This window comes from Brachyhypopomus gauderio, chromosome 7, assembly GCF_052324685.1.
Source record: "Brachyhypopomus gauderio isolate BG-103 chromosome 7, BGAUD_0.2, whole genome shotgun sequence".
Taxonomy (NCBI): Eukaryota; Metazoa; Chordata; class Actinopteri; order Gymnotiformes; family Hypopomidae; genus Brachyhypopomus; species Brachyhypopomus gauderio.
This window is the reverse complement of record NC_135217.1, coordinates 16,481,159-16,505,128: the sequence shown is the minus strand read 5'-3', so window position 1 is coordinate 16,505,128 and position 23,970 is coordinate 16,481,159. Positions and strand designations below refer to the sequence as shown.

The window sequence follows — 23,970 nt, the reverse complement described above, 5'->3', positions numbered from 1 at the left end:
ACAAGTGACTCCAAAGTTTGCAGTGCAAATGCAAGAAAAACAACATGTGAAAAACGACCAAACCCGTGTAAGAATGTTACAGCCAAATCAAGCAGTGCTGGTTAAGAATTTCCGGGGAGGGGAAGGAAAGAAATGGGAACATGGTGTAATTGAACGAGTGCTGGGTCCTCTTACTTACCTTGTAAACATAGACGGACAAATGTGCAAAAAGCACATTGATCAACTGATTGCTACTAAGGTTTCCGGTGAATGCACTAACACTGAGAATGATGAAGTAATGGCAGAACAATTGTATGATCCTCCTGAAACAGAGATGGTACCCGGTTTTGAACTGGAAGGAGATGAGTTAAATGAAATTGTGAATGAATCAGTCAATGACCGACCACAGAGAATCAGGCGAGCTCCTGAACATTTGACATGCTGAAATGTTATGAGTTAATTAAGCTATTTTGTAAAAGATACAGATGTGTTTTTTTTCTGTTGTGGTTGAAATGGATTGTCAATGATTGTAAGTGTAAGTAAACACTATTGTTTTGATTTAAAAGAAATGGATGAGGTTAAAGGTTTTCGGGGAGGAATGTTGTGTATGGAGTAATTTATAAACTTCACTTCCCATGATGCCATGTTTTTAGGCGGGACAAAATAACGCACAATAGAAACCCCCCCCCCCCCAGTCAACTCTCTTCTGTAAGCGGCAATTAGGCACGGACATTCCACCTGTATGATATTGATAGTAGTTAATAAACTTCAGTATAATTGTTCAGAACTTCTACTCCGTTTTCCATCAATGTGTACGCGTGATTTCATTCGGACACAACATTTTCCATTAAGCAAACCTGGCGACTTCGTGGCTGCATCCATGTAAGCACACGTGCGATTTGTAATTCACAGGTTTGAAAACACATTCTCGCCCCCTACTGTGCAATTTGCTTAAGAATACACCCGAGCTAAACTATCAAGGTGAAAGTCATCATAGTTTGCTTACCTATTTTGACCCAGTTCCCAACCCAACTTTAAGAATAGATTAACGGCAATAATTTTTATATCGCTCGATAAGAGTATCAAATTAACTAACGCCGTTAATGCCGATAACGGCCCACAACTAATAAATATTTAACTTAATTAAGTTTAACGTGCTGGGAATTATTGAAATGGACCTTGAAAGTGATGTACAATTGCTTTAATTCCACCTTGTAAAGGTGTATGAACCCTACAAACATGACTTTGTTCATTGCGCCGAAGCGCGGCGCGCGCGAAGTTACACGCCGGTTTGTTTACAACAGCCACCTGCCTCATCTCACCCTGCTAATAGAAACGTGTGTCGCAGGCTATGACGCAAATCTTTGTTGACATAAATGTTGAAATTTAATTGAATTTATTCTACACATTCTTATAGCATTTGAAAACGTTAAGAATGTTGGTGTCATGTTTGTCTCCTACAAAACCTATATTAAAACAAAAAATATATTTCTCTCCCCCATCTTTTTACATTTTCAAACATTTTTAAAAAAGCTCCAGAGAGCTGCTAGAGCAGCGCCAAAGAGCCGCATGCGGCTCTAGAGCCGCGGGTTGCCGACCCCCGAGTTAGGCTGTAGTTGGAGGGTGGAGATGTGTGTTTATGTAGTTAGGCTGTAGTTGGAGGGTGGAGATGTGTGTATATGTAGTTAGGTTGTGGTTGGAGTACCAGACATTCTGCGGAGACTTTTGGACTGAATGTTGTCTTCAATGGGGTCAAAGTCAAATATGGATCCTGGATCAGTCCGCCACACTTTTAGATCTTTGAATTGAATTGAATATATTTATTTGCCAGTGAGGAGCTAATAATTTCTTTTTACTTATAAATATCTATTCCTATCTTATTTATAATCATATTGCAAAAAACAACTGGCAAACATGGCCTAACTATGAAATAAGTATAATATTTAAAAAGTCTACTGAACAATTCTTTTCTTAATTGGTTCTAATTATTTTCTTATTTTCTTAATTTCTTACACTGTGTTTTAAAGCAATGTATTTTCTCCACAAGTATGGTGCCATATAATAGTATCCGCCCCATCAAAATCATTTGATCCATTTGTATTATACTTCACACAAACTACACTGTCACGGTACGAAGGCCTTCTGCTGGCCGCCTCTGGCTGCCGCGGCAGTATTACGTTGTCCTGTTGTTGTGTTGTGTTCGTCTCTTAGGAGTTCGAGGCCTATTAGGACACCCAACACCCGAGGGTCATCTGCCTGTCTACATATGACTGCTGGTTATTGTATCCTTCATTTGGATTAGTTCACGGGTTTTGAGTTTGTGCACTCTCTCCATTAAATCCCACTTACCTGAGACTGCGTGATCGCTTCCTTTCTATTTGCACTCCTCACCAGTCACATACACTTTGATACATTATTCTGAATCATTGGTTTCATGTGTCCCTAGTTTATTCCCCTTATTTGACTTCAAGAACATGTAAAAATACTGGATATAGCAATGTGTGTGTCATTAGGTGATCCAACGACTTAAGGGACTGAATACTTTTATAAGGCATTCTACAATATATTCTTGATATATGTAGTTTTAGGTGCTAATCTAATCACTCAGTTTCAGCTCTGAGTATCAGCTCTGGATAAATATAACCAAGTACAAAAATAAGAAATTTAGTCACGTTTGATTTCTAAACTTCACATTTCTGAGTAGTTAGGACTAAATATTTTGGTTAAGAAATTATAAGCAACAAGATAAATACAAAGTTAAGTTTAAGCTGTGATTAACTGCATTTAATTCTTCACTAACCAATAGCAGCATCTGCATGTGGCTCCATTCCCACATGCTGGTTGTCCAGTGCAGGAGTTTGTCTCCTCCCCCCAGTCTTCCCACTGTCCTTATGGACTTTGGCCTGAGGACAAAACCAAATGTAATTAGGTCTGGAATTTTGAGCAAACAGCAATGCACAGTCATGCAATGTCACTTATGGACACCTGCATTAGAATTAGATGAATGCCAAAATATTGATCTTAGTGACAGATGCAGGTATTGTAATGTGGATATAGCAATATGTGTGTCATTAGGTGATCCAATGACTTTTAAGGGACTGAATACTTTTATAAGGCATTCTACAATATATTCTTGAATGTAGTTTTAGGTGCCCAATTAATTTACACTGTATCACAGTGTAATTACAGTATAATTTACAATTAATTTATACTGTTCTAGGTGCAAAAATGTAATTACATAGGTATTACATTATAATTGCATATTGCAATGAATATTACAATGTACAATACCATCTTGTTACAATTATTACAATGTGTAATTACAATGTTGAATAAGTATGTTATAACTGTAATCAGGCCCGTTGACAGTCTTGCTGGGGCCCGGGACAAGAAAGTTTCATGTGACACCCCCCCCCCCCCCCCCCTCCACTCCCTCGGCTTACGTCATTTGAATTTCCTCTGTAGCAGACAATCCTTGTGTTAGGTCATATAGTATATAATATAGCCACACATCAAAGCTGTTTCTGACAGCTGACTGGTTTATACTTGACGCGTCGCGAGAGGCGCGAGGGTCCGCGTGGGGAAAATGACGTAATCGCAGTGGCACCGCCCGTGCGCGAAGGCCTCACGCGCTGTCGATTCGCGAGGTCGTGCACCTCTCCAATTTAAAGGTCCATTTCAATATTTCCCAGCACGTTAAACTTATTTAAGTTAAATATTTAAACATATACTCAAAATGATTCGAAATAATATGCTTTTATCACATTATTTAATGGTTGTTTATTTTCAAAATGCCCAATCTTAATGTCTTCACGTTCTCTCATGTTTTGTCCTGGAATTACAAGAGGCTCGTAGGTAGGTAAAAAACATATATATTTTAGCCATTGAGCTTATTTTGAGTACAGAATTTTATATTAATGAAAGATTTCAAGATTATATTTAAAATTATAGACTTTCAATAAAAAATAAATTGCTGGGCTCTTTGATGGGCCCCCCTGGCCTGGGGCCCGGGACAACAGACCCGGTTGACCCCCCTGTCGACGGGGCTGACTTTAATAACAAGTTGTAACTACAATGTATAATAACTGTGTAACAACAATGTAATACAAAAAAGTTAAATTCATTTGATATACAATAGGCAAGACTTGTTTGGGCAAAACTGACTGTCCATAAGTGATTGGATAAGAGTGAAAAGCCCATAATACTGTAATGAGATCAGTGAGTATATATACAGTGATGATGCCACAGGTATGTTACCATGGAGATGATGTCCTGAGATTTTCGAACACGTCTCAACTCGGGAGTGTCTAGCACTGTAGAGCAACAACCCTTCATCTCCTGAAGATCCCGTTTATATTTTACCTGATGTAAACACATACACTCAGTCAAACAGAAACATGCAAACCACATACTGAGACACATGTAGCCATACTGTAGCCATACCCAAATATGTGTTTTTTTTTTGTTGGTTTTTACAGTAAATGTGTTTTATGTAAGTTATTCGATAATATTTTAAAGGGTTCAAAAAGCAGAACCATGTGTGCTTTGCAAAAAACTGCTGTAACAGTCTGCAAAATTCTTTGCACTTTGCAGAAAGGACCAAGAGCACCTAAATGAGATATGACTTTTACTTGTGAAGAATATGTATGCATAAAAAGACCTGTAACATTATAAAAATATCTATATTATATCTAAAACTATGCTTCTAAATCTTCTCTAATCTTTCTTTCATGGTCTACTCAATATATGAAGAAATTCATTAATCCCCTCAGGTGGCAGGTGGAAACTTGCAGATTAGAATTGGTATTGATGTATAAACACGGTACACACTGAGCTGATGTTCTTCTGGTTCCTCTTAACTCTTTCCATTTCAGGAGTGTCCATGACTGAAGTCCCACTACCCACCTCCTCTCTGTACTGAACCTGCACATATAAAGAAGGACGTCAAACATTTACATGTGAATGGATTTATATATACAAACTGCTGCATGCATTAAAATTCCCAGTGCTGACTGGCCTACTACTCCTCACTACTCCTGCTGGAAGAATTAGCACACCATAACGTTTTAATGAATAGTCTCGTGATTAGGGTTAGTCCTAGTCACTCTAGCCCGTTTTTTGTCTGACCTTGGACAGAATGTCTATTGTGTTCTAAAAATCTTAGAATGTTACAAATTAAACTTTCTATTCACCACCAGAGGCTAGAAACCTGTGATTAAGTTAAAAATGTAAGTGAAAACATACTTCACTAATCTTCTTGGTGTTCTCTTTAGCAAGAATGATCTCTGGGGTCTCTGTGACTGAAGACATCAGTCCCTTCATTAACTTGGAATCCCAGGCATATCTCAACTACATATACACAAAGACACATGTGAGCATGTACACATACATTTACACAAACAAACAGACAAACAGGAGTTTAATTTAGTATAATGTTTGAAGTTCCAAAAATAAACCTCTGAGACACCTGACCTGCATCAAAGACTTTTACTGGTGACAATGCAAAAACAAAGAAACAAATTTAGAACTTGATACAATGGACAAAACTCCCACGTGTCTCCATTTTTTCATTATCACCATGTAAAGACTTATCAGAATTTCTTGTGAATCTTTTTTTACAAAAAAGATTTGAATATATGATCAAACATTTATTTTCCATATGATTAGCATCTCCTGTATTGCATACAGAAATGTTCTGACATGGGTGACTATGAACTCAGGTAACGAGTCATGTAGTACCTGTTTAAGAGTTCAGGTCATTTTATGATCAACGGATTCATAATATTTGAAGGTGAAATTCAGGAGAAGGATACGTTCTTATTTTGAAGTTGGTTCCTGTATGAAGTTCTTCCATATGCCAAACCAGAGATTGACCTGCCACTACTGCCATGGTCCTCAGTGCCTGCTGCATTACTGCTTTGTGGCGTTAAGTTTTAAAACATCCACAAAATAAAAGTGAAATGAGAACTGACTGAGCTGACATTGTGCTGGTTGGTCTTCACTCTCTCCATCTCTGGAGTGTTGGGCATCACACCGTATGAGCTGCTCATTGTTTCTACATCTTTATACTTCTTCTGCAAAGATGAATATGTATACAACACACAGTAAACAACAACAAAATCATTGTGGATATAAAGATGTACGGATGTATGTAATGATAGAGATTACATACAGTAGTAGTTAGAGATTTGTATAAGTCTTCTCATATTTTCATATATAATGTGCCATATCTTCAAAAAACTTTGGGTTTGACTGCATAGCTGTTCATGGTAATTCAGGTGTTAAAAGTGAAACCATGTTAGCACTAAATGACTAGCTCAGCTCCACTCAGTTCATCACATACACGGAATGGGCAGGTGAGGTGGTGTTGGTGGCTAATGGCTAACCTGGCTGTAGACATCTTTCAGATATGCTGCATGAAGGAGCTCAGGAGAATCAGTCACGGTACCAAACGAACTATTCCTCAGATGATCCATCTGTTTGTAGGACACCTGAAGGAATACGCACACATAAACATGCACAAACATCAACAACAAATGATCTGCAATACAGCTACAGTTCAAACAATAGAGCACATTTATTAAAATTTCTTCCTGTTCTTCCTGCAGGCCATTCAAACACTTAACAAGGACAATGCGCAGGACAAAACCTCAATGCAACTTCAGAAATACTGCAAACCCAGCCAAAGCACAAAGTGTTTCTGAAGAACACTCAGGGGTTTGAACTGCACGAGACCATGAGATATTTGCAAATAACTGGTGCCCAACAGCTTATTGCATAAACTGTGTTTCTTGTTTTCATTTTTTGTTTGTTTTTGCAAGAATATTTCCTGTACATCTTCATATTAAAATATAGAGTGACATCATTACAAGCACCACTTGCAATAACATGTTGGGACTGTTGGCAGTTACTTTGCTCTCAGATTGTTTTATACGGTGCATATATACAGTCTATATTATAGACCCTTGCATCCTTAATTAGTCATAAACATGCTCATACAGTCAATACATATTTTGAATAATCACCATGGCAATAGGAGTAATTTTTGAGGAGAAAAAAGTGCTATTCCTATTGACCAACAGTAAATCATCATTATATATCAAATCAGTATGATATATAAAGTGTATATGAACTGTAGTGTAGTATATACAGGTGTGTGTGACCCTTCACCTGGCTGGTGACCTCTGTTGCCTTTTTAGCCCTCAGTATCTCCAGTGTGTGAGTACTGATATCCATCCCCTTCCCTATAATCTCCTTTTCCAAGTCCTTACGGTACACTTTCTATTAGACCATAAAGAAATAAATAGCTCATTAATACCACTGAGAATGGGTTTTGCATTATAGAAGATACACAAGGTGAGGTGCATTTTAACAAGTAATTTCATTACATTTCATTCATTAAATAGTGGGAATTGAAAGCATTTAATTAACCATTTGTAAAGTACATACCTTTTTGTGAATGTTTGTGCTTTGGGAATACAGTTGATTGACAAAATATTACATGTGGGAAGAGGTTATGGAATTTGTTATCTGATGGTGGCTTCAAGATTGTTGCTAATGTATGCAACGAGTCAGTAAATTTACACCAAACAACAATCCAAACTAAATACTAACCAAGCAACAAAAAAAAAAACAAGTGCTTGATTGCTTTCATGTCAGCATAATTGGTTTTTCCCCTTCATTCTTATAGCACAATAAACTGCTGGTCTCAAACCTCAGATGGAAGTTTTATTTTTGCTACCCGTGGTGCTGTACCTCACTACGTATGCGCTCAGCGTTCTTGACCCGCAACAGATCCAGAGTCTCTTCTAGACCATTCAGACCTTTACCTTTCACGTCACGCTCAAGATCCTTCCTGTACTTCTTCTATAAGTGAGAACAGAGATACAAAGAGATTATCACAAACAGAGATTATCATTTCCTATGAGGAATGTTGACTACAATCCCAGCACTGTTGGTTGAATGTATTGTTGATGGTTTCTATTATTTCATACAGAATTAATCAAGCTTTATGTAAATTGCTGTTCTTACTTCATTTAGGAGGCTGCTGGCATTGCGTGCTGTGAGGTAGCCAGGTGTTAATTCTACATCCACCAGAGATTTCCCTTTAATACTCTCATCATACTCCCTACGATATACTTTCTACACAAGAGCACAAAATTACATCTTTTAGAACAACCCCAAATTTAGCACTAAACATAATGCCATTACAACACACTTATCTGTCCTTCATTCATTTATTGAGAGCAAGCAGTATGAATAATAAATATTAGATGGGAATACTGGGCATTACCTCACTTTGCATTTTTTGAGCCTCCTTGGACATTTTATAGAACTGTGTCTCGACAAACTCCATCTGAGATTTGGACTTTCCCTTCTCATAGTCCTGTTTGTACTTCACCTAGTTTCACATTCAGCATGTAGACATGTTAAACATGGAATGGACACTTTTAGACTTGACCACAAAAAGAAAAAAATGACAACCGTAGATTAGACACTGAAAACTGAGATTCTTGTTCAATATCAGTGTAAATCCTTTCTTTAAGTGACTCATAATGCTGTTCTGTAATATCAATGCAAATGTTGGAATGTCAAATTCCTTCCCAGTTTAGTTTTGCTCTTAGAGTCCTCAGTGAGGGATTAATGCAGGTAGAACCACCTACACTACTTGGGAGGTGCTGAGTGACGTAGTGCAAATTGTCAAATATGGAACCGCTGACAAGAATGTTGGATTTGTATGTTTAAGTGGCACAGGAGGATGGCTAACATATGTAGCCTATAACATCTTTAATATGATTAATGGGAATTGTGTTTGTTGGCAAGTATAAACATTTAAAATACACATCAAATCTGCCAGGCAACCTGACAATAACACATTCTGACAACATCTGTCTGATTACTTCACTTTATGAATGTACCCTTTAAAAATCTCCAAGACAGCAGAACAAAAACACGTCAGTTCATGATAATATGTGTTGATAATATATGTTGATATGTGTTGCAGTGAATCTGTGTGTGACACACCCTCAAAAAAGCTGAGGAACATGATAGGTCAGTATATTCTCATGATAGGTCAGTATATACTCATGATATAGTCAGTTATAATTCTCTCACCAACACACCAGATTATAATCTCACCAACACACCAGGTTATAATCACACCAGGTTATAATCTCACCAACACACCTTATACTCTGACTTGCACATACTACCACATACTCCCATTAGCTGTTCGTTTTTTTTTCTCAAGCTGGTCTTTTCTAAAAATCATAATGAACTGCTACAGCTTGTTTTCTTGATACATTTTTTTCCAAGACTAGGTTAACAAGAATGTCTACAGAATAACTCCATAGGGTCATAAATAAAACCATAATAATAATAATAATAATAATAAAGCCATGCACGGCCTGGTTTTCATGCATGGTTACCTGAAAATGTGCAGGAATTTCATTAGATCACAACATACATAGGTATGACCATAGATGAATATGAATAAGTTATAAAATCAACAAGCCTCATTACTTAATACATCTGTCACGGTGACAGCTCGTGACAGTGGACGTGTCATTATGTTGTCTGCGTGTAATGTCCATGTTTGTATTTCCGTGGGTGTGGGTCGTTAGTGAGCATGTTCGTTTGTCTCACCTGTGCCTTGTCTCGTGATCACAGGGGAATGTGTTATTCACCTATTTAATGTGCGTTCGCGCAATGTCTCGTGCTCGTCTTTGTCTGAAGTTTGTGATTGAGTGAGCTACATGTTTAGTGTGCTTGCGCTATCGCGCCGGACTTCACTGTCACTTAAAATAAACGTATGTGTCAGCACCACATCCTTCACATCCTAGAAAGGCGCAATATAAGTTGAACATTCATTCATTCATTCATTCATCGTGCCTGCCTCCTCCCAACATCACAGCATCTTATTTAAATTGAGGTTTGGAGTCATAAATAGCTCCATTATTACTTGTTCTTTACTACATGTATATATACAGTAAACCTCAAAATATCTCACCAAGGGATCCACAGCATTTCAAGCACTGCAGTAAGAATGTAAGTCATGCATATGCAATTTTCATTTCCTTTTGCTAAACATGCTCTATTTTGACGACTAGTTTTCTGCACAGTGGTTTGCATCATAGATATTGTGTGTGTCAACAAAATAAGCGTGTGCAGAGTTGGCTTGTAAGGTGTTGTGTGGCTGCAACTCGATTTCATTTACTTGGGCCACCTTAACATGTCTGTGTTTAGACATTTGTGATTAGTGCAGCTGGTTTATAGATATGAGATGAGCAATGTGGCTGAGACACTAATTAACACTATTGATATATCACATCACCCCAGTCTAATTGTTTATAGTGGGAATGAAAAGACCTGCATTAAAACAATAACTGCATGTGGTGCCTCATAAATCAAACTGTGAAAAGCAAACCCATCACATGGTGAATAAACTACATAACAGTCGAGACACGTTTTTATACCAGAGCAAATGTACAAGATATTTTTAATGAGAAGATGGTCCTGGTGATTACATCACATCACATCAGCAATGTTTGAACTCACCTGACTGCTTAGGGCTGCATTTTCCTTATGATGGCGCTGTTCTGCTGTATCACACTCTAAATGATACTGTCCCTTAACCTCTTCATACTTCATCCTATACTGCACCTGATGGAAAATAGTTCCAAGGTTTTCTAAATTTTGATTCACAAGGTGTGAACATTTAGACTGATTAAGTGCTTGTTCCAGAAAAAAATAGAAACTGTCGAGAGTTGGCAGATTTGGACTTCAGCTCATCCTCATCTTCAGCTCATCCTAGGGTTAGGGTTGCTCACTCTAGTCTCACTCCTGCCTTTGCTTCCTCTGTTTTCCACCCTCCTTTTGGGTGTGTGTTTGTTGTCTGCATCTCGTAGTCATTGTACCAATGGAGCATTAGAAGATTGCTTAATGGCTGGCTTAATGGTTTATGTTAAACATCCCAAGTGAAAATAACAATAAATAAAAATTAACAATAATAACTAAAAAGTCAAAAAGCAACTTTCTACACTACAAAATTTACCCCTAGAAATGCTACCAGTAATTTTCTAATATTTGTCTTTATTATTTCTATAACAGATCTGTACAGATCCACTGTAATTGTAATGTTTAATGTCTAATAATATAATAATAATATATATTATTTAATAATATATATTAATGTCTAATTAATAATACAATAATTTAATAATATACTGTATGTCTTAATACTTTTTCTTTTTCAAACCTTTTACTTTATTGTGTATTTAGCCTTTTTTCACCTTAATACCATAAGGCTGTCACTTATTTGCGTATGCACTTTGAAGTGGGATTGTGATTTCTCCATTTGTACACATTTACCATTTTTACACATTTACCATTTAAACTGTAATAGGATAGAAAAACACAGATGGAATACTGTACATTGCTCTGAATCTTGCTGGCGTGTAGAACATGGCCAAGATAGAGAAGGTTGGGTAAATCAGTAGCAGATTTGTGGATTTGATTCTGACTACTTTTGTACTTAACCTGAAACAAAAAAATGCAAAATTACTTTCTAAAATGTTAAGCAAAATTTACCTCTCAAAAGTCAAAATATAGTTTTTTTAAATAAAAATTAAAGCAATATCTATTACATCAATGACCACACTTTAATTATGGAGCTACTTTCCAACAGTGACTTATTTTCTAAATAAATGTGTTTCATAGGGTTAATGGCATTTTCTAAACCCAAGAATGAACATAAAGCATTTTCTGTATATCAGAAACTGTCCCTATGATCTCAATTCCATTACAGAGCTGACACAAGAAATCACTAATCACCCTCACAGTTACACAAAATCCTACACTACACTGACACCAACCTATACAGTACACTGACACTAACCCTAACCCTAAACCCACACTAACCCTAACCCTACATTTACACTAACCCCTTCACTACAATTCCCCCTACCCCTTCCACATAGCAGAATTTACAGTAAATGTGAAAGGTTACAGCCACTTTAAAAAATTATTAATGAGTAGAAACATGTTTTTATCATTGCTCAAGTCAATAATATTTATATAGTGCTGGTAACCTTGAAAGTTGTGCAGTTCTACACCATTAATGATCAAGCTGGAGCCAAACTGGAGAGCTCATAAACTAGAATGAATTATAATCAATTATAATCGATAGCAAGAGATGCCACACTTGATAAATTGTAATAGTCTCATTATATCAATTTATCATCTGTCTGTATCCCTGTGGAAAATCTCCTAATTGTGCACGTAGCTATTGTTCACAAGAACGAAGTGTGTGGGTTATCCGAGTAGTCTAGGCCAGGGGTCGGCAACCCAAAATGTTGAAAGAGCCATATTGGACCAAAAAAACAAAAAACAAATATGTCTGGAGCCGCAAAAAATTAAAAGCCTTATATAAGCCTTCTAATGAAACAGGGCCGGCGCCACGGCGTTGCCCCCTCAATGTAAATAATAAGACCCATTTATTTTACAACAATCGCTACATGGCGCCCCCTTGCCCGCTTAACAATCGTTACACGCAACCCCCTGCCCCCCTCACTGGTGCCGCCCCCGTAATGAAGGCAACACATGCTGTATGTATCTATATTTGCCTACTATCAAAATGACTAAGTTAGCTACAAATACATAATGAGCATTCATGATTAAATGTTTATTCTCCCTGCAGTGTATTCTGTCACGATTCTCTAAATTTACAAAATAATAGAACAAATAGAGTCTTAACAAACTAAACTCTATCCTACAAAATTTCTTTAAAAACTATTTCTTTAGTGTCTTCATACATGAAGGGCAACATTTTAATTTTAAGATCAAGATACCAGAGGTGGGGCCAAGTCAGTGTTTTGCAAGTCTCAAGTAAGTCCAAGTCTTTATCCTCAAGTCCCGAGTCAAGTCTCAAGCAAAGACAGTCAACTCAAGTCAAGTCTCGAGTCAAGACAGGCAACTGTCAAGTCAAGTCCCAAGTCTGAAACTTGGAATTTCAAGTCCTTTCGAGTCTTTTTTTTACAGGCACCAGCGCTTTACGAATGCTACGCTGATGCCAAAAAGATGACAGATCATTTACATTTTATCTTCTCTTAATTACATAAATGTACTTAAACAAGAATGTTTCATTACATCATTTTACACGAAAATAGCAAGCTTCATCGTAAGCAAGATGCTGTCATTACGAATGGTTATTCTAAACATTTGGATAAAATGTTTAAATATAGACTAAAAAAGGTTAGGGTTATTTTTTCATTGTTTTCTGTTATTGTGGGGTCACGGTGTACTATTGTTACCTGGAGATTCAGTGGGGTCACATATTCTGATGGCTGCCGTCAGAATTGGTGACCCCAGTTAAAAAGGCTCACATGTACATCCCATTCATGATTTCTTTGTTGGCTGCAATGGTGAGGGGATGGTAAATCTTGTTTAAGTACATTTATGTAATTAAGAGACGATCAAATGTAAATATAAACATCTGTCATATTTTGGCTCGTGGACACCAACAAAACGAGTAAAGAAAGTGCATCAGCGTAGTTTACGTAGCATTCGTAAAGCGTTTGTGCCTCTGAACAGAAACTGTGAAATAGTGCTCCCTGTGGTCACAAAACTCGACGGTCACAGAATCTGGTGTAACGCCGGTCTGCGTCAGAAGGACGGAAATGAAATTAATGGGGCGCACTTTATAAATATTAATATGCATTTTAAAATTTAGATTTGGGGTAAAAAAAAATCAAGTCTTTGCAAGTAAACAGGTTCAAGTCCAATTCAAGTCCCAAGTTATTGGTGTAAAAGTCCAAGTCAAGTCTAAGTCTCTGAATATTTTTTCAAGTCAAGTCAAAAGTCTTAATATTAATGACTCGAGTCTGACTCGAGTCCAAGTCATGTGACTCGAGTCCCCACCTCTGCAAGATACTTTCGCGAGTGACCGTAGCGCGCGACTCCGCACACCTCGCACGAACCTCCGCGAATGGCGGAGGTGTTTAAACTTGGCGCATCACATTCTGTGCAGTGTTGTCCGATATGTGGAAGTATAAAGAAACACCCCTCAAACACAGGATAAGGAACATTTACCTGACGAATTTTAATGTTGCATTGTGTTCCAGCTTTGAAAAGTGCTGGAATTTAGGCTAAAGTACTTGAAAATGCTTGAAATTTTAACTATTTCGTTTCACAACAAATAGCTAACTGACTGAACAGTTCTCTTGTATTACGTTAACAAATACAAGCATCTTGTAATTCCAGGATGAAACATGAGAGAACATGAAGATGTTAAGATTGGGCATTTTGAAAATAAACCACCATTAAATAATGCGATTAAAAAGCGCATTATTTCGAATCATTACGAGTATATGTATAAATATTAGGGGTGGGCATAGATTTTTTTTTTTAATCTAGATTAATCTCACTGAAATCTTGAAATTAATCTAGATTAAAATGGCTCATATGCGTGCTACCCAAGTAATGACTAAAAGTCTTTGAGATACTACTACAGAGGGTGCATTAGACCAGGGGCTCATCTCCTGTTTCCAAAATGCATCAATGACTGCTTGAGAAAGCTGTACTACTTTGATACTTGAAAATAAAACATGCTCAATAAAATGTAGGCTACTCGTGTTCAACGGTTTATTTAGTTAAACATGAATTTGTAAGCCTACATACTGTACATTAAAGGGGGTTGATAACATGTTTATTCAGCTAACAGCGGCGACTCTTCCTCTGGGCTGCATCAGTGCTTGACCCAGCGTCAGCAGCATTAGCAAATGGGTGCTTTGTGTTTAAATGGTACTTCAGACTGGTAGAACTCCTACAATAAGCTAATTCCGCGTTGCATAAGGTGCAAACAACTTTAGTCTTGTCAATGTCTCCATTAGGAAGCTTCCTAAAAATGAATTTTCCATTAAGCAAACCTGGCGACTTCGTGGCTGCATCTATGTAAGCACACGTGTGATTTGTAATTCACAGGTTTGAAAACACATTCTCGCCCCCTACTGTGCAATTTGCTTAAGAATACACCCGAGCTAAACTATCAAGGTGAAAGTCATCATTTTGCTTACCCAGTTCCCAACCCAACTTTAAGAATAGATTAACGGCAATAATTTTTATATCGCCCAATAAGAGTATCAAATTAACGAACGCCTTTAACACCGATAACGGCCCACCACTGATAAATATTTAACTTAATTAAGTTAAACGTGCTGGGAATTATTGAAATGGACCTTGAAAGTGACGTACAATTGCTTTAATTCCACCTTGTAAAGGTGTATGAACCCTACAAACATGACTTTGTTCATTGCGCTGAAGCGCGGCGCGCGCAAAGTTACGCACCGGTTTGCTTACAACAGCCACCTGCCTCATCTCGCCCTGCTAATAGAAACATGCGTCACAGGCTGTTACCTAATTCTTTGATGACATAAATGTTGAAATTTAATTGAATTTATTCTACACATTCTTACAGCATTGGAAAACGTTAAGAATGTTGGTGTCATGTTTGTCTCCTACAAAACCTATATTAAAACAAAATATATTTCTCTACCCCACATTTTTGAAAAAGCTCCAGAGAGCCGCTAGGGCAGCGCCAAAGAGCCGCATGCGGCTCTAGAGCCGTGGGTTGCCGACCCCTGGTCTAGGCTATTTAAATGTTTATCATTTTCCCAAGAAATTATTATGACTACAAAGGACAAGCCGTAACTTTCCAACATATATAGAAATTTATACTCACCTGACTGGCAAGGGCTGACGCAGCTTGGGAGTGTTTAAATGACACACAGTCACTTGGATTGTAGAGCAACATTTGTCCTTTCAGGTCTGTCTCAAACTTCTGTTTGTAATGTACCTGTGTGAAGACAGAGGAAGAGAATGAGAGAGATCTGTCAGCATCCTTCAGGAACCAGAGACTAGTCCCATATTCCAGAGGCTTCGGTGTTATAGAACATACATGATAGAAAACCTGCAACTCAGATTGCCTGCTGGAAACACACCTGTACTATAGGAGCCAATACTACAATGTCATCTAGTTCATCATCTAGCAGTGGGGTGCATGACTGCCCATCTCAGTTATACCACAGTACCACAGTGGTGGGTTGTTTTTTCAAATATTATCAATTCATTGCTGTCACTGCATTCCAAGTTGAGACTCTTTCCTCTAGTAGGTTTTCTGTGTTGTACTGGAGGACAACATCTCAAACTATGGTCCTCAGTTCATGTCCTACTAGTGGAATACTTTCATTGAGCACCTGGAAATGAATTTAAATCGTCAATTCTGGATCAGTAAAGAGAGTTTATAATCCTGTCTGGCAGCACTTTGCTCAGTCTCTCAAATTTCATCACCAGGTTCAACATGCATGTCAGTCTAGAACTGTGAGCATGAATACAGTTTTCTTACATGGCTGGCGAGTTTGGAGGCTTCCTGTGCATGTTGAATATCACATCGTCCACGCAGCACTTGGCTCTTGTACACATGCACTTTGTTCTTTTGCTTATATTCCACCTGTGGAATATATTCATTCATTCATGCATAATATTCCCAAAGAATAGATTTCAATTTTTTTCCACTGGGTTGTCCAGCATATGATCACAGTACAGAACTCACACAGAATTCTTGTCACTCATTTTCAAGCTGCACTATTCAAGCCCAACTATTTTAAAACAAGTTTTAGTCTTGTTGTATGCAGGAAAGATTTAACAACATGAACAATATTAAATTTATCCACATCCACTATTATCAGGAAACAGAGGTGGCAATTCCTGGTTCAGAAATTAAAACTCCTCACCAGGATTTTGCTCAGACTTCCTGGATTGTGTTGATTCCACTAATTTTACCTGGATTGCACTAATTAGAAAATCTAGCAAGCTTGAGCAAAATCCTGGTGAGGACTTTTACTTTCTGAACCTGGAATTGACACCTCTGTCAGGAAATATCAAGTACTCTTAAATGACTGGCTGGAGGAACTCACATTGCTGGCTAGTTTTGCAGCTTGTGTGGCACTCAAAATGTCTGGCCTGTCAGACACCTCATGGACCTTATGGAGCTCTTTTCTCCCCTGCCTATACATCACCTTCAAAGACAAAATACACATAAAAAAATTCTTGCTGAACTTACAACAAAAGCAGAACTATTACAGTAAAATAAAATTAAAAGGTTTTACCACATCAACATTTCTCCCCATTTACACAGTGTATCAGTTATCAGACATTGCCCATGAGAAGAAAAAAAATAACAAGAAGGCACTCAAACACTTCACCATAATATTTAGATACTTCATCATAATATTCAAACATTTCATTATGTGGACCTGTAATTCTCAAACTCTAATAAGAAAACAGAAAGCAACTTCTGTTACTAAATCATCTGCAGTCACAGGGTGCTGTATGAGCCCATATTATCTCAGTCAGGCATTCTGGGATTAGTTGTTGTCCTCTTGATTAAATACAATTCTGTCAGCTGACTAAAAAACTAATCTGTAAAGACTCACCAGCATATCACATGCATCACTGGTTTCAAAACACAAGAAAGGATTTGTCTAAGTGTTTAAATGAATAACATGGTCATGTATGCCTACATAATTAATAAGATTAATTAAGATTAGTTCCACTGACAAGGTTATGTTACGATGAGAGGCTGCCACAGCTGGATTTGGAAAAAGCCTCAACTGTACTTACATTGCTCTGTAGTCTATTGACCTCCATTGCGTGGTCCACCTCTGGCAGGGTTTTCAAGCAGGCATAGCTAGACTTTCCTTTTTCAGCATTGTACTTTTCCTTGTATGATTTCTATAACAAAAATAATACAAGAATTTGGTCACATTCACAAATAGTTGCATGTATAAACTACCCATAAACAACTCACAAAACCAGACATGCAGCTGAATTAATCCTGCATCCGATACTGCATGTGAAACCCTGGTAACCCCCACCAACACACTCACACTGTACGCAGTTATGCATACATTACAAAAATGATATTTTGTGTACACAACAAAATATTTTATAAGCACCTAAATTTGCAGTTTCTCAACTTGAACTCAACACTCCTCCCAATACATACTCATACACATGATAACTACACATGTCAACACGGAATTCTGTTGCTGATCCATTTCACAGATGCATTTTATGTTGTATCATAAAAAATATTGCCTGTTATCATCAGTGTTGGGAACGTTACTTTAAAAAAGTAATTAGTTATAGTTACTCACTACTTCTTCAAAAAAGTAACTGAGTTAGTAACTGAATTACTCTACAATAAAAGTAACTAGTTACCAGGGAAAGTAACTATTTGCGTTACAGTTAAAAAAAGGTTATATGCCAATTAATTAAGTTTTTTTTAAGCAGTTTTCACAGTCCGTGTGACGATGGGTGCGGCGTCAAGGACGAGACACAAATCCTTGCTTCAGCAGACGTCACTTTAATGTGAATACGAATGTTGCACAATAGCGCACGAGGAACAGATACACTTGACACAAAAACGTGTAGACTTAGACAACGACGAGCACAGGACACTGCGCGAGCGCACATTAAATAGACAAACCACATTAGCCCCACGTGATTACGAGACAAGTCACAGGTGAGACTTATTAATCACACGATATAACCCCAACCATGAATATACACTGACGCAGACAAAGCACGTGGACTACGTATACACACGCCCAAAAGGGAGGGGCCGGGGTCCTCAACGTGACAGTCCGTTGAAATGAGTAGATCAGAAAGTTGTTTAATTTTGATATTTATTGCACATCCACAGACCAGTGCAGGATAAAATCCTTTAAAATCCCAAATCTTTGTAAAAAAAAAAAACAAAAAAACAAAAGTAAACAGTTACACTATATAAAGTGCATTTACATCTATGAAATTAAATTAAATTATCTCAACCTGAGACAACTGGTTTGTTCACAACAGAAGTAAACTTAACAATAAAACCTCTATTCTTAATTAAATAAATCAAATACCCAGTCTGGTAGACATTCAGGAACTTCAAGTATTTTCTTAAATAATGTTTATATCGCCTTGAAAATGCTAAATTTTCTTCGGCTTGCACCCGAGGCCATTTTGGCCTCTTCTCCGTTTGTGTCGTGTCACTTGCGTGCTTCGGCGCGCGTGTAAAAACACTGGCTATGATTGGCTATCATAACGCTGCCTTAGCCAATCGCTTACTGACTTGTTAAAGTAAACAGGTGTTACACCGAGAACTGTGACCTATCGAGATCTGTTACTCCTCACTAGCCTGGGCAGCGGTCCGCTCCCATTAGTAAATCAATATATAGTAACGCACCGCTTTTAATGACCAGTAACGTAAACGGCGTTGTAACGACAGGAAAAGTAACTAATTATATTATCCCGTTACTGACAAAATGACGCCGTTACCTAACGCCGTTATTTTTAACGGCGTTATTCACAACACTGGTTATCATACACATGATAGTAAGCTGAGACAAAGGCAACAGAAAAAGTTATGTACAAACAAAAGTAATGAGTTAGTTTGGGTTAGAGATCCTAATTCAAAGAACACTTACATTGCTCAGAAGGTTGGAGACTTCTTTAGCAAATACTGTCTCAATAGTCTGTGGCATCTGGGCATAAAGACACACTGGCACTTTCTTTCCTTCTTCTTCATAGCTTTTCTATATTATAAAAAAAAGTTTAATGGAGGGTAAATATCCAAAACTTCAATAGACTTGCAAGCTGTCTTTGGATATTTTTGTTTGTCTTACTAGTCAACCAAATGCATGATAGAACTAATAAAACTAATGTTGCAAAGCCTACAGATCGTTTATATAATAATGAGCAATAATGATTTTTTTAATGAGGATATACATATTTGAATGACCAGTTCATATTTATGAGACTGTTACATGTACGGTATGTTGGCAATAATTAAACAATTTCCCATCACTCCAGTGTCAGGATTATTGGTCTTATTTTCAACTTATGTACTGTTTATTATTGAGGGTGAGAATCAAGATGATGATTTAGGTTTAGCTTGCAATATAACTGGTGTGTGTGTGTGTGTGTGTGTGTGTGTGTGTGTGTGTGTGTGTGTGTGTGTGTGTGTGTGTGTGTTTGTGTGTGTGTTTGAGAGTGTATGTGTGTGTGTGTGTGTGTGTGTGTGTTTGAAAGTGTGTGTTTGAGAGTATGTGTTTGAGTGTGTGTGTGTGTGTGTGAGAGTGTTTGAGTGTGTGAGAGTGTGAGAGTGTGAGAGTGTGAGAGAGAGAGAGAGAGAGAGAGAGAGAGAGAGAGAGAGAGAGAGAGAGAGAGAGAGAGAGAGAGAGAGAGTGTGTGTGTGTGTGTGTGTGTGTGTGTGTGGTGTACCTTGCTGTATAACCGGGAAAGCTCCTTGGCGTGCAGCATGTCTCTGGTTTTAGGTAGAGAGGCGTACAGACAGGTGGTCATCTCCTTCCTCCCTTCTTGTTTATACTTATACTGGTACAAAGAAAATGACTAATCAGTTACACAATCTACAAATTGAATATTTTCTCATGTAGACAATGGGTTACCTAAAAAACATTATGTATTCATTTGAAAATTGTGAAAATCTCTCTATTAATATACCTTGATTTTAGAAGATTAGAAATTAATGAGTAAATATTATTATTATGTAATGGTTCAATTTCCACATTTTTGCTTTACAGTTACCTCACTTAACATGGGGGCCAGCTCTTTGGCAGTCAGAGTCTGAAGGGTCTCGGGCAGCTGTGCATACAGGCAGGCAGACAGATCAGAACGAGTCTCTCCTCTGTATTTATTCTGGGAATCAAGAAAAGCACCAGTTGATATATAGTATGATAAGATCTGTATAAAATGTATAATGCAACAATGGATTCTCACATGTATGATTACAATTCATGGAGTGCATGTTTGATTAAACACAGACAAACTCATACAGGACTATGTTTTCTAACAGTGACCCCCCCCCACACACACACACACTCACACTAGATTACATCCTATTCACATACCTCACTCTGTATTTCAGCCAGTTGTTTGGCAAACTGGGTCTGGTGAGTGTCGGGGAGCTGACAGAAGAGGCTGTTGGAAGTCTCTTCCTTTCCTTTCCTTTTGTACTTAATCTAAGAGATCAGAGTTTGAAATGTGGGAATCCGAATGGCAAATTTTGTTTTAGGATGGTGCTCCTGCAGGGGTTGTGTATAGATGTACAACTGTCCTGAGTTTCTGATTTCTAGATTTGTGTTTTCTTAGGTATTTCATTCCCCAATATTTCTGCCTTGTTAATTAATATATTTTTAGTTTATTTACTTATATAAATATACTTATAAATATACATACACTGCTCTTAGACTTTAGTGCTGCTATAAAATAAACTGAAAGAATTAAAGCTGCCTATAGATAATGCTTTTGACATTTTGAAACAGTACAATACAAATTCACCATGATTACTAATGTATGCCAAGATATTCTAACATAACCTGCAAAAAGCAGTTAACCGTGTGGTTACAGAAACACTGACCCAACAAATTTACTTTCCTCTTATTTGGACTTTAGTCAATAAAAAAAATGAATGCAATACTTAATGAAATTTTATTTTCAATAAAGTTTGTGTGTATGAGTGTATGCGTAATACATGTGTTTGTGTGTACATATGTGTGTATATATGTATGATGAAATTATATTCTTATCTTTATATACACAAAAAAGTAGCGTTTCCAGTTTAATCAAAAACACATAGCTGTTTTCAGGTTATTAGTAAAGAAAAATAAATCTAAAGTTTCTCTTTGTGATAGATTATGTTTCATGTGACACATTACTATGTTTAACCTTCTAATACCATGTGATTAAACATTATAAAAAATGTAAACAATACCAGAGGTGTATAATCCAGGTTCAGAAAGTAAAAGTCCTCACCAGGATTTTGCTCAAGCTTGCTAGATTTTCTAATTAGTGCAATCCAGGTAAAATTAGTGGAATCAACACAATCCAGGAAGCCTGAGCAAAATCCTGGTGAGGACTTTTACTTTCTGAACCTGGATTATACACCTCTGAACAATACATCTTTTTTTGAAGACTGAATCCTGCTGTACTAAATGTAGTAGTGTAACTCTAAACCCACCTCACTCTGCAGTTCACACACTGATTTAGCCAACCGAGTTTCCATGGTCTCTGGCAGCACTGAGTAGAGGCAGTTTGTCAATCCTGTCTTGCTTTTCTCCTTGTACTTAATCTAGTAATAAAGCCAATTAATGAATAAAGGAAAGTGTGTATTAACGGAGCTTATAGGACAGAAAGGATGTTCACTGTTGTTCACATGTCAGGTATGTTTAAGTCCACTATACCTCAGTCTCCCTCACTCAGGGACGTTTAAATCCACTATACCTCACTCCCTCACTCAGGTACGTTTAAGTCCACTATACCTCACTCTACTTCATTCAGGGATGTTTAAATCCACTATACCTCACTCAGAAGCTGAGAAACTGATTTAACATGTTGTGTTTCTGGTGTGTCTGGGAGAAGAAAGTAAAGAGCAGAAGATGCTGCCTCTTTCCCAACCTTCTTGTATTCCACCTTGAGGAACAGGAAAGACATCCAGGTTTAAATAAAACATGTTATACAGTGGACACTTATTCTTCATGTAATTATGTAATAAAATCAGTTCTTTAACGCAATAATTTAGACATTTTGTTGATAAAAAAAATGAAATGGTATAATTATTCGATTATGTTGTTTCATTAATATTCAAAACCGGTTGCAAGCTAGAGGTGAATATGAGGTAAAGGATGTGGCATTATAAAACTTACAGAAGTAGGTTCTGAAAATCTTGGTTGGTTTTAATGAGATGGGCATTGGTAAATGAACAGAGGATCAGAACCTTTGGCTGCTGCTTATACGTGCGTATTACCTCACTCTGCATGTGGGACGCCATTTTGGCTAACTGAGTCTCTGTGGTCTCTGGCAGCAGTGAGTAGATACTGGACGATACTCTCTTCTTCCCATCTTCTTTATACTTTACCTGAAAATAGTCATTGGTTTCGCACATTTAGATTCCACTACAATGTTGATAACTCTCCTTATTAGTCTTTAGGGTCTTTAGCTTTTAACCTGAAATTTTATAGTACCTCACTCAGTAGAGCTGAGATCTTTGCAGCAAACTGAGTGTCAGTGGTGTACGGAAGCTGAGAGTAGAGACTGCCAGAAATGTTCTGCTTACCACTCTGTTTATACTTGTTCTGTTGAAAAAAGAAAGTTCTTTGTCATTAAAGTCGACTAATACATTATACTGCCAAAAGTATTCGCTCACCTTCCTGAAGTGACATCCCAGTGAATGGAACACCTAATTCTGATCATTTGGATGGGTGAGCGAATACTTTTGGCAATATAGTGTATGTTAAGAAACTTATTGCTAACTAGCACACATTATTGAAGTGATTGAATATTGGGATTTTGGGGAAAAAGAGAAGAAGGAATGAAGGAAAGAGGACATTGAGGACAAAGAGGGTTGAGGGGATGAGAGAATGAGAGGATGAGGGGATGAATGGGTGAGGGGTGAGGGGGTGAGAGGATGAGGGGATTAAGGGGTGAGGGAATGAGGGGATGAGAGGATGAGGGGATTAACGGGTGAGGGGGTGAGGGAATGAGGGGGTGAGGGGATGAGAGGATGAGGGGGTGAGGGGATGAGAGGATGAAGGGGTGAGGGAATGAGGGGGTGAGGGGAATTGGCTGCATGAGGTACCTCACTCTGCAGTGCTGAAGCCTGTTTTGCATGCTGGGTCTCTTTGGTCTCTGGTAACAGGTGGTAGAGAGAGGTGCCGGCCTCCTTCTTCCCAACGGATTTATATTTGCTCTGTGTCACAAACAATGCAAGAATGTGTGATGAATGTGATTAGAGCAGCATTTCAATAAACCTGGTGGCTAGTGCTTTATCTTTAAAATAATGGATTACACAGAGATTCATTTTTATTTTGATAAAAATGTTGAGATTAGTTTGAGTCTAATCTGGAATGTTAACACTTCACTGTCTTTGTC

At 37.7% G+C, this 23,970-nt stretch overlaps 1 protein-coding gene across 4 annotated transcripts in view; it reads right to left on the bottom strand.

Moving 5' to 3' along the window:
• Nucleotides 1-23,970, bottom strand: part of LOC143519064 (uncharacterized) — a 52,623-nt gene that overhangs the window by 5,602 nt on the left and 23,051 nt on the right. For 3 of the 4 annotated variants that reach the window (XM_077012114.1, XM_077012115.1, XM_077012116.1), the window contains 26 exons: nt 23,678-23,788; nt 23,064-23,174; nt 22,847-22,957; nt 22,402-22,512; nt 22,061-22,171; nt 20,952-21,062; nt 20,629-20,739; nt 20,305-20,415; nt 19,509-19,616; nt 17,656-17,766; nt 16,950-17,051; nt 16,379-16,483; nt 15,716-15,829; nt 11,413-11,517; nt 10,537-10,641; nt 8,273-8,380; nt 8,011-8,121; nt 7,735-7,845; nt 7,150-7,260; nt 6,366-6,470; nt 5,952-6,053; nt 5,224-5,328; nt 4,810-4,902; nt 4,237-4,341; nt 2,780-2,882; nt 1,685-1,777 (listed from right to left, as the gene is read on the bottom strand). In XM_077012114.1, the coding sequence (XP_076868229.1) occupies nt 1,685-1,777; nt 2,780-2,882; nt 4,237-4,341; nt 4,810-4,902; nt 5,224-5,328; nt 5,952-6,053; nt 6,366-6,470; nt 7,150-7,260; nt 7,735-7,845; nt 8,011-8,121; nt 8,273-8,380; nt 10,537-10,641; nt 11,413-11,517; nt 15,716-15,829; nt 16,379-16,483; nt 16,950-17,051; nt 17,656-17,766; nt 19,509-19,616; nt 20,305-20,415; nt 20,629-20,739; nt 20,952-21,062; nt 22,061-22,171; nt 22,402-22,512; nt 22,847-22,957; nt 23,064-23,174; nt 23,678-23,788 (2,785 nt within the window). The remainder of the gene's footprint in view (nt 1-1,684; nt 1,778-2,779; nt 2,883-4,236; nt 4,342-4,809; nt 4,903-5,223; nt 5,329-5,951; nt 6,054-6,365; nt 6,471-7,149; nt 7,261-7,734; nt 7,846-8,010; nt 8,122-8,272; nt 8,381-10,536; nt 10,642-11,412; nt 11,518-15,715; nt 15,830-16,378; nt 16,484-16,949; nt 17,052-17,655; nt 17,767-19,508; nt 19,617-20,304; nt 20,416-20,628; nt 20,740-20,951; nt 21,063-22,060; nt 22,172-22,401; nt 22,513-22,846; nt 22,958-23,063; nt 23,175-23,677; nt 23,789-23,970) is intronic. The other variant, XM_077012117.1, reaches the window with a different exon arrangement.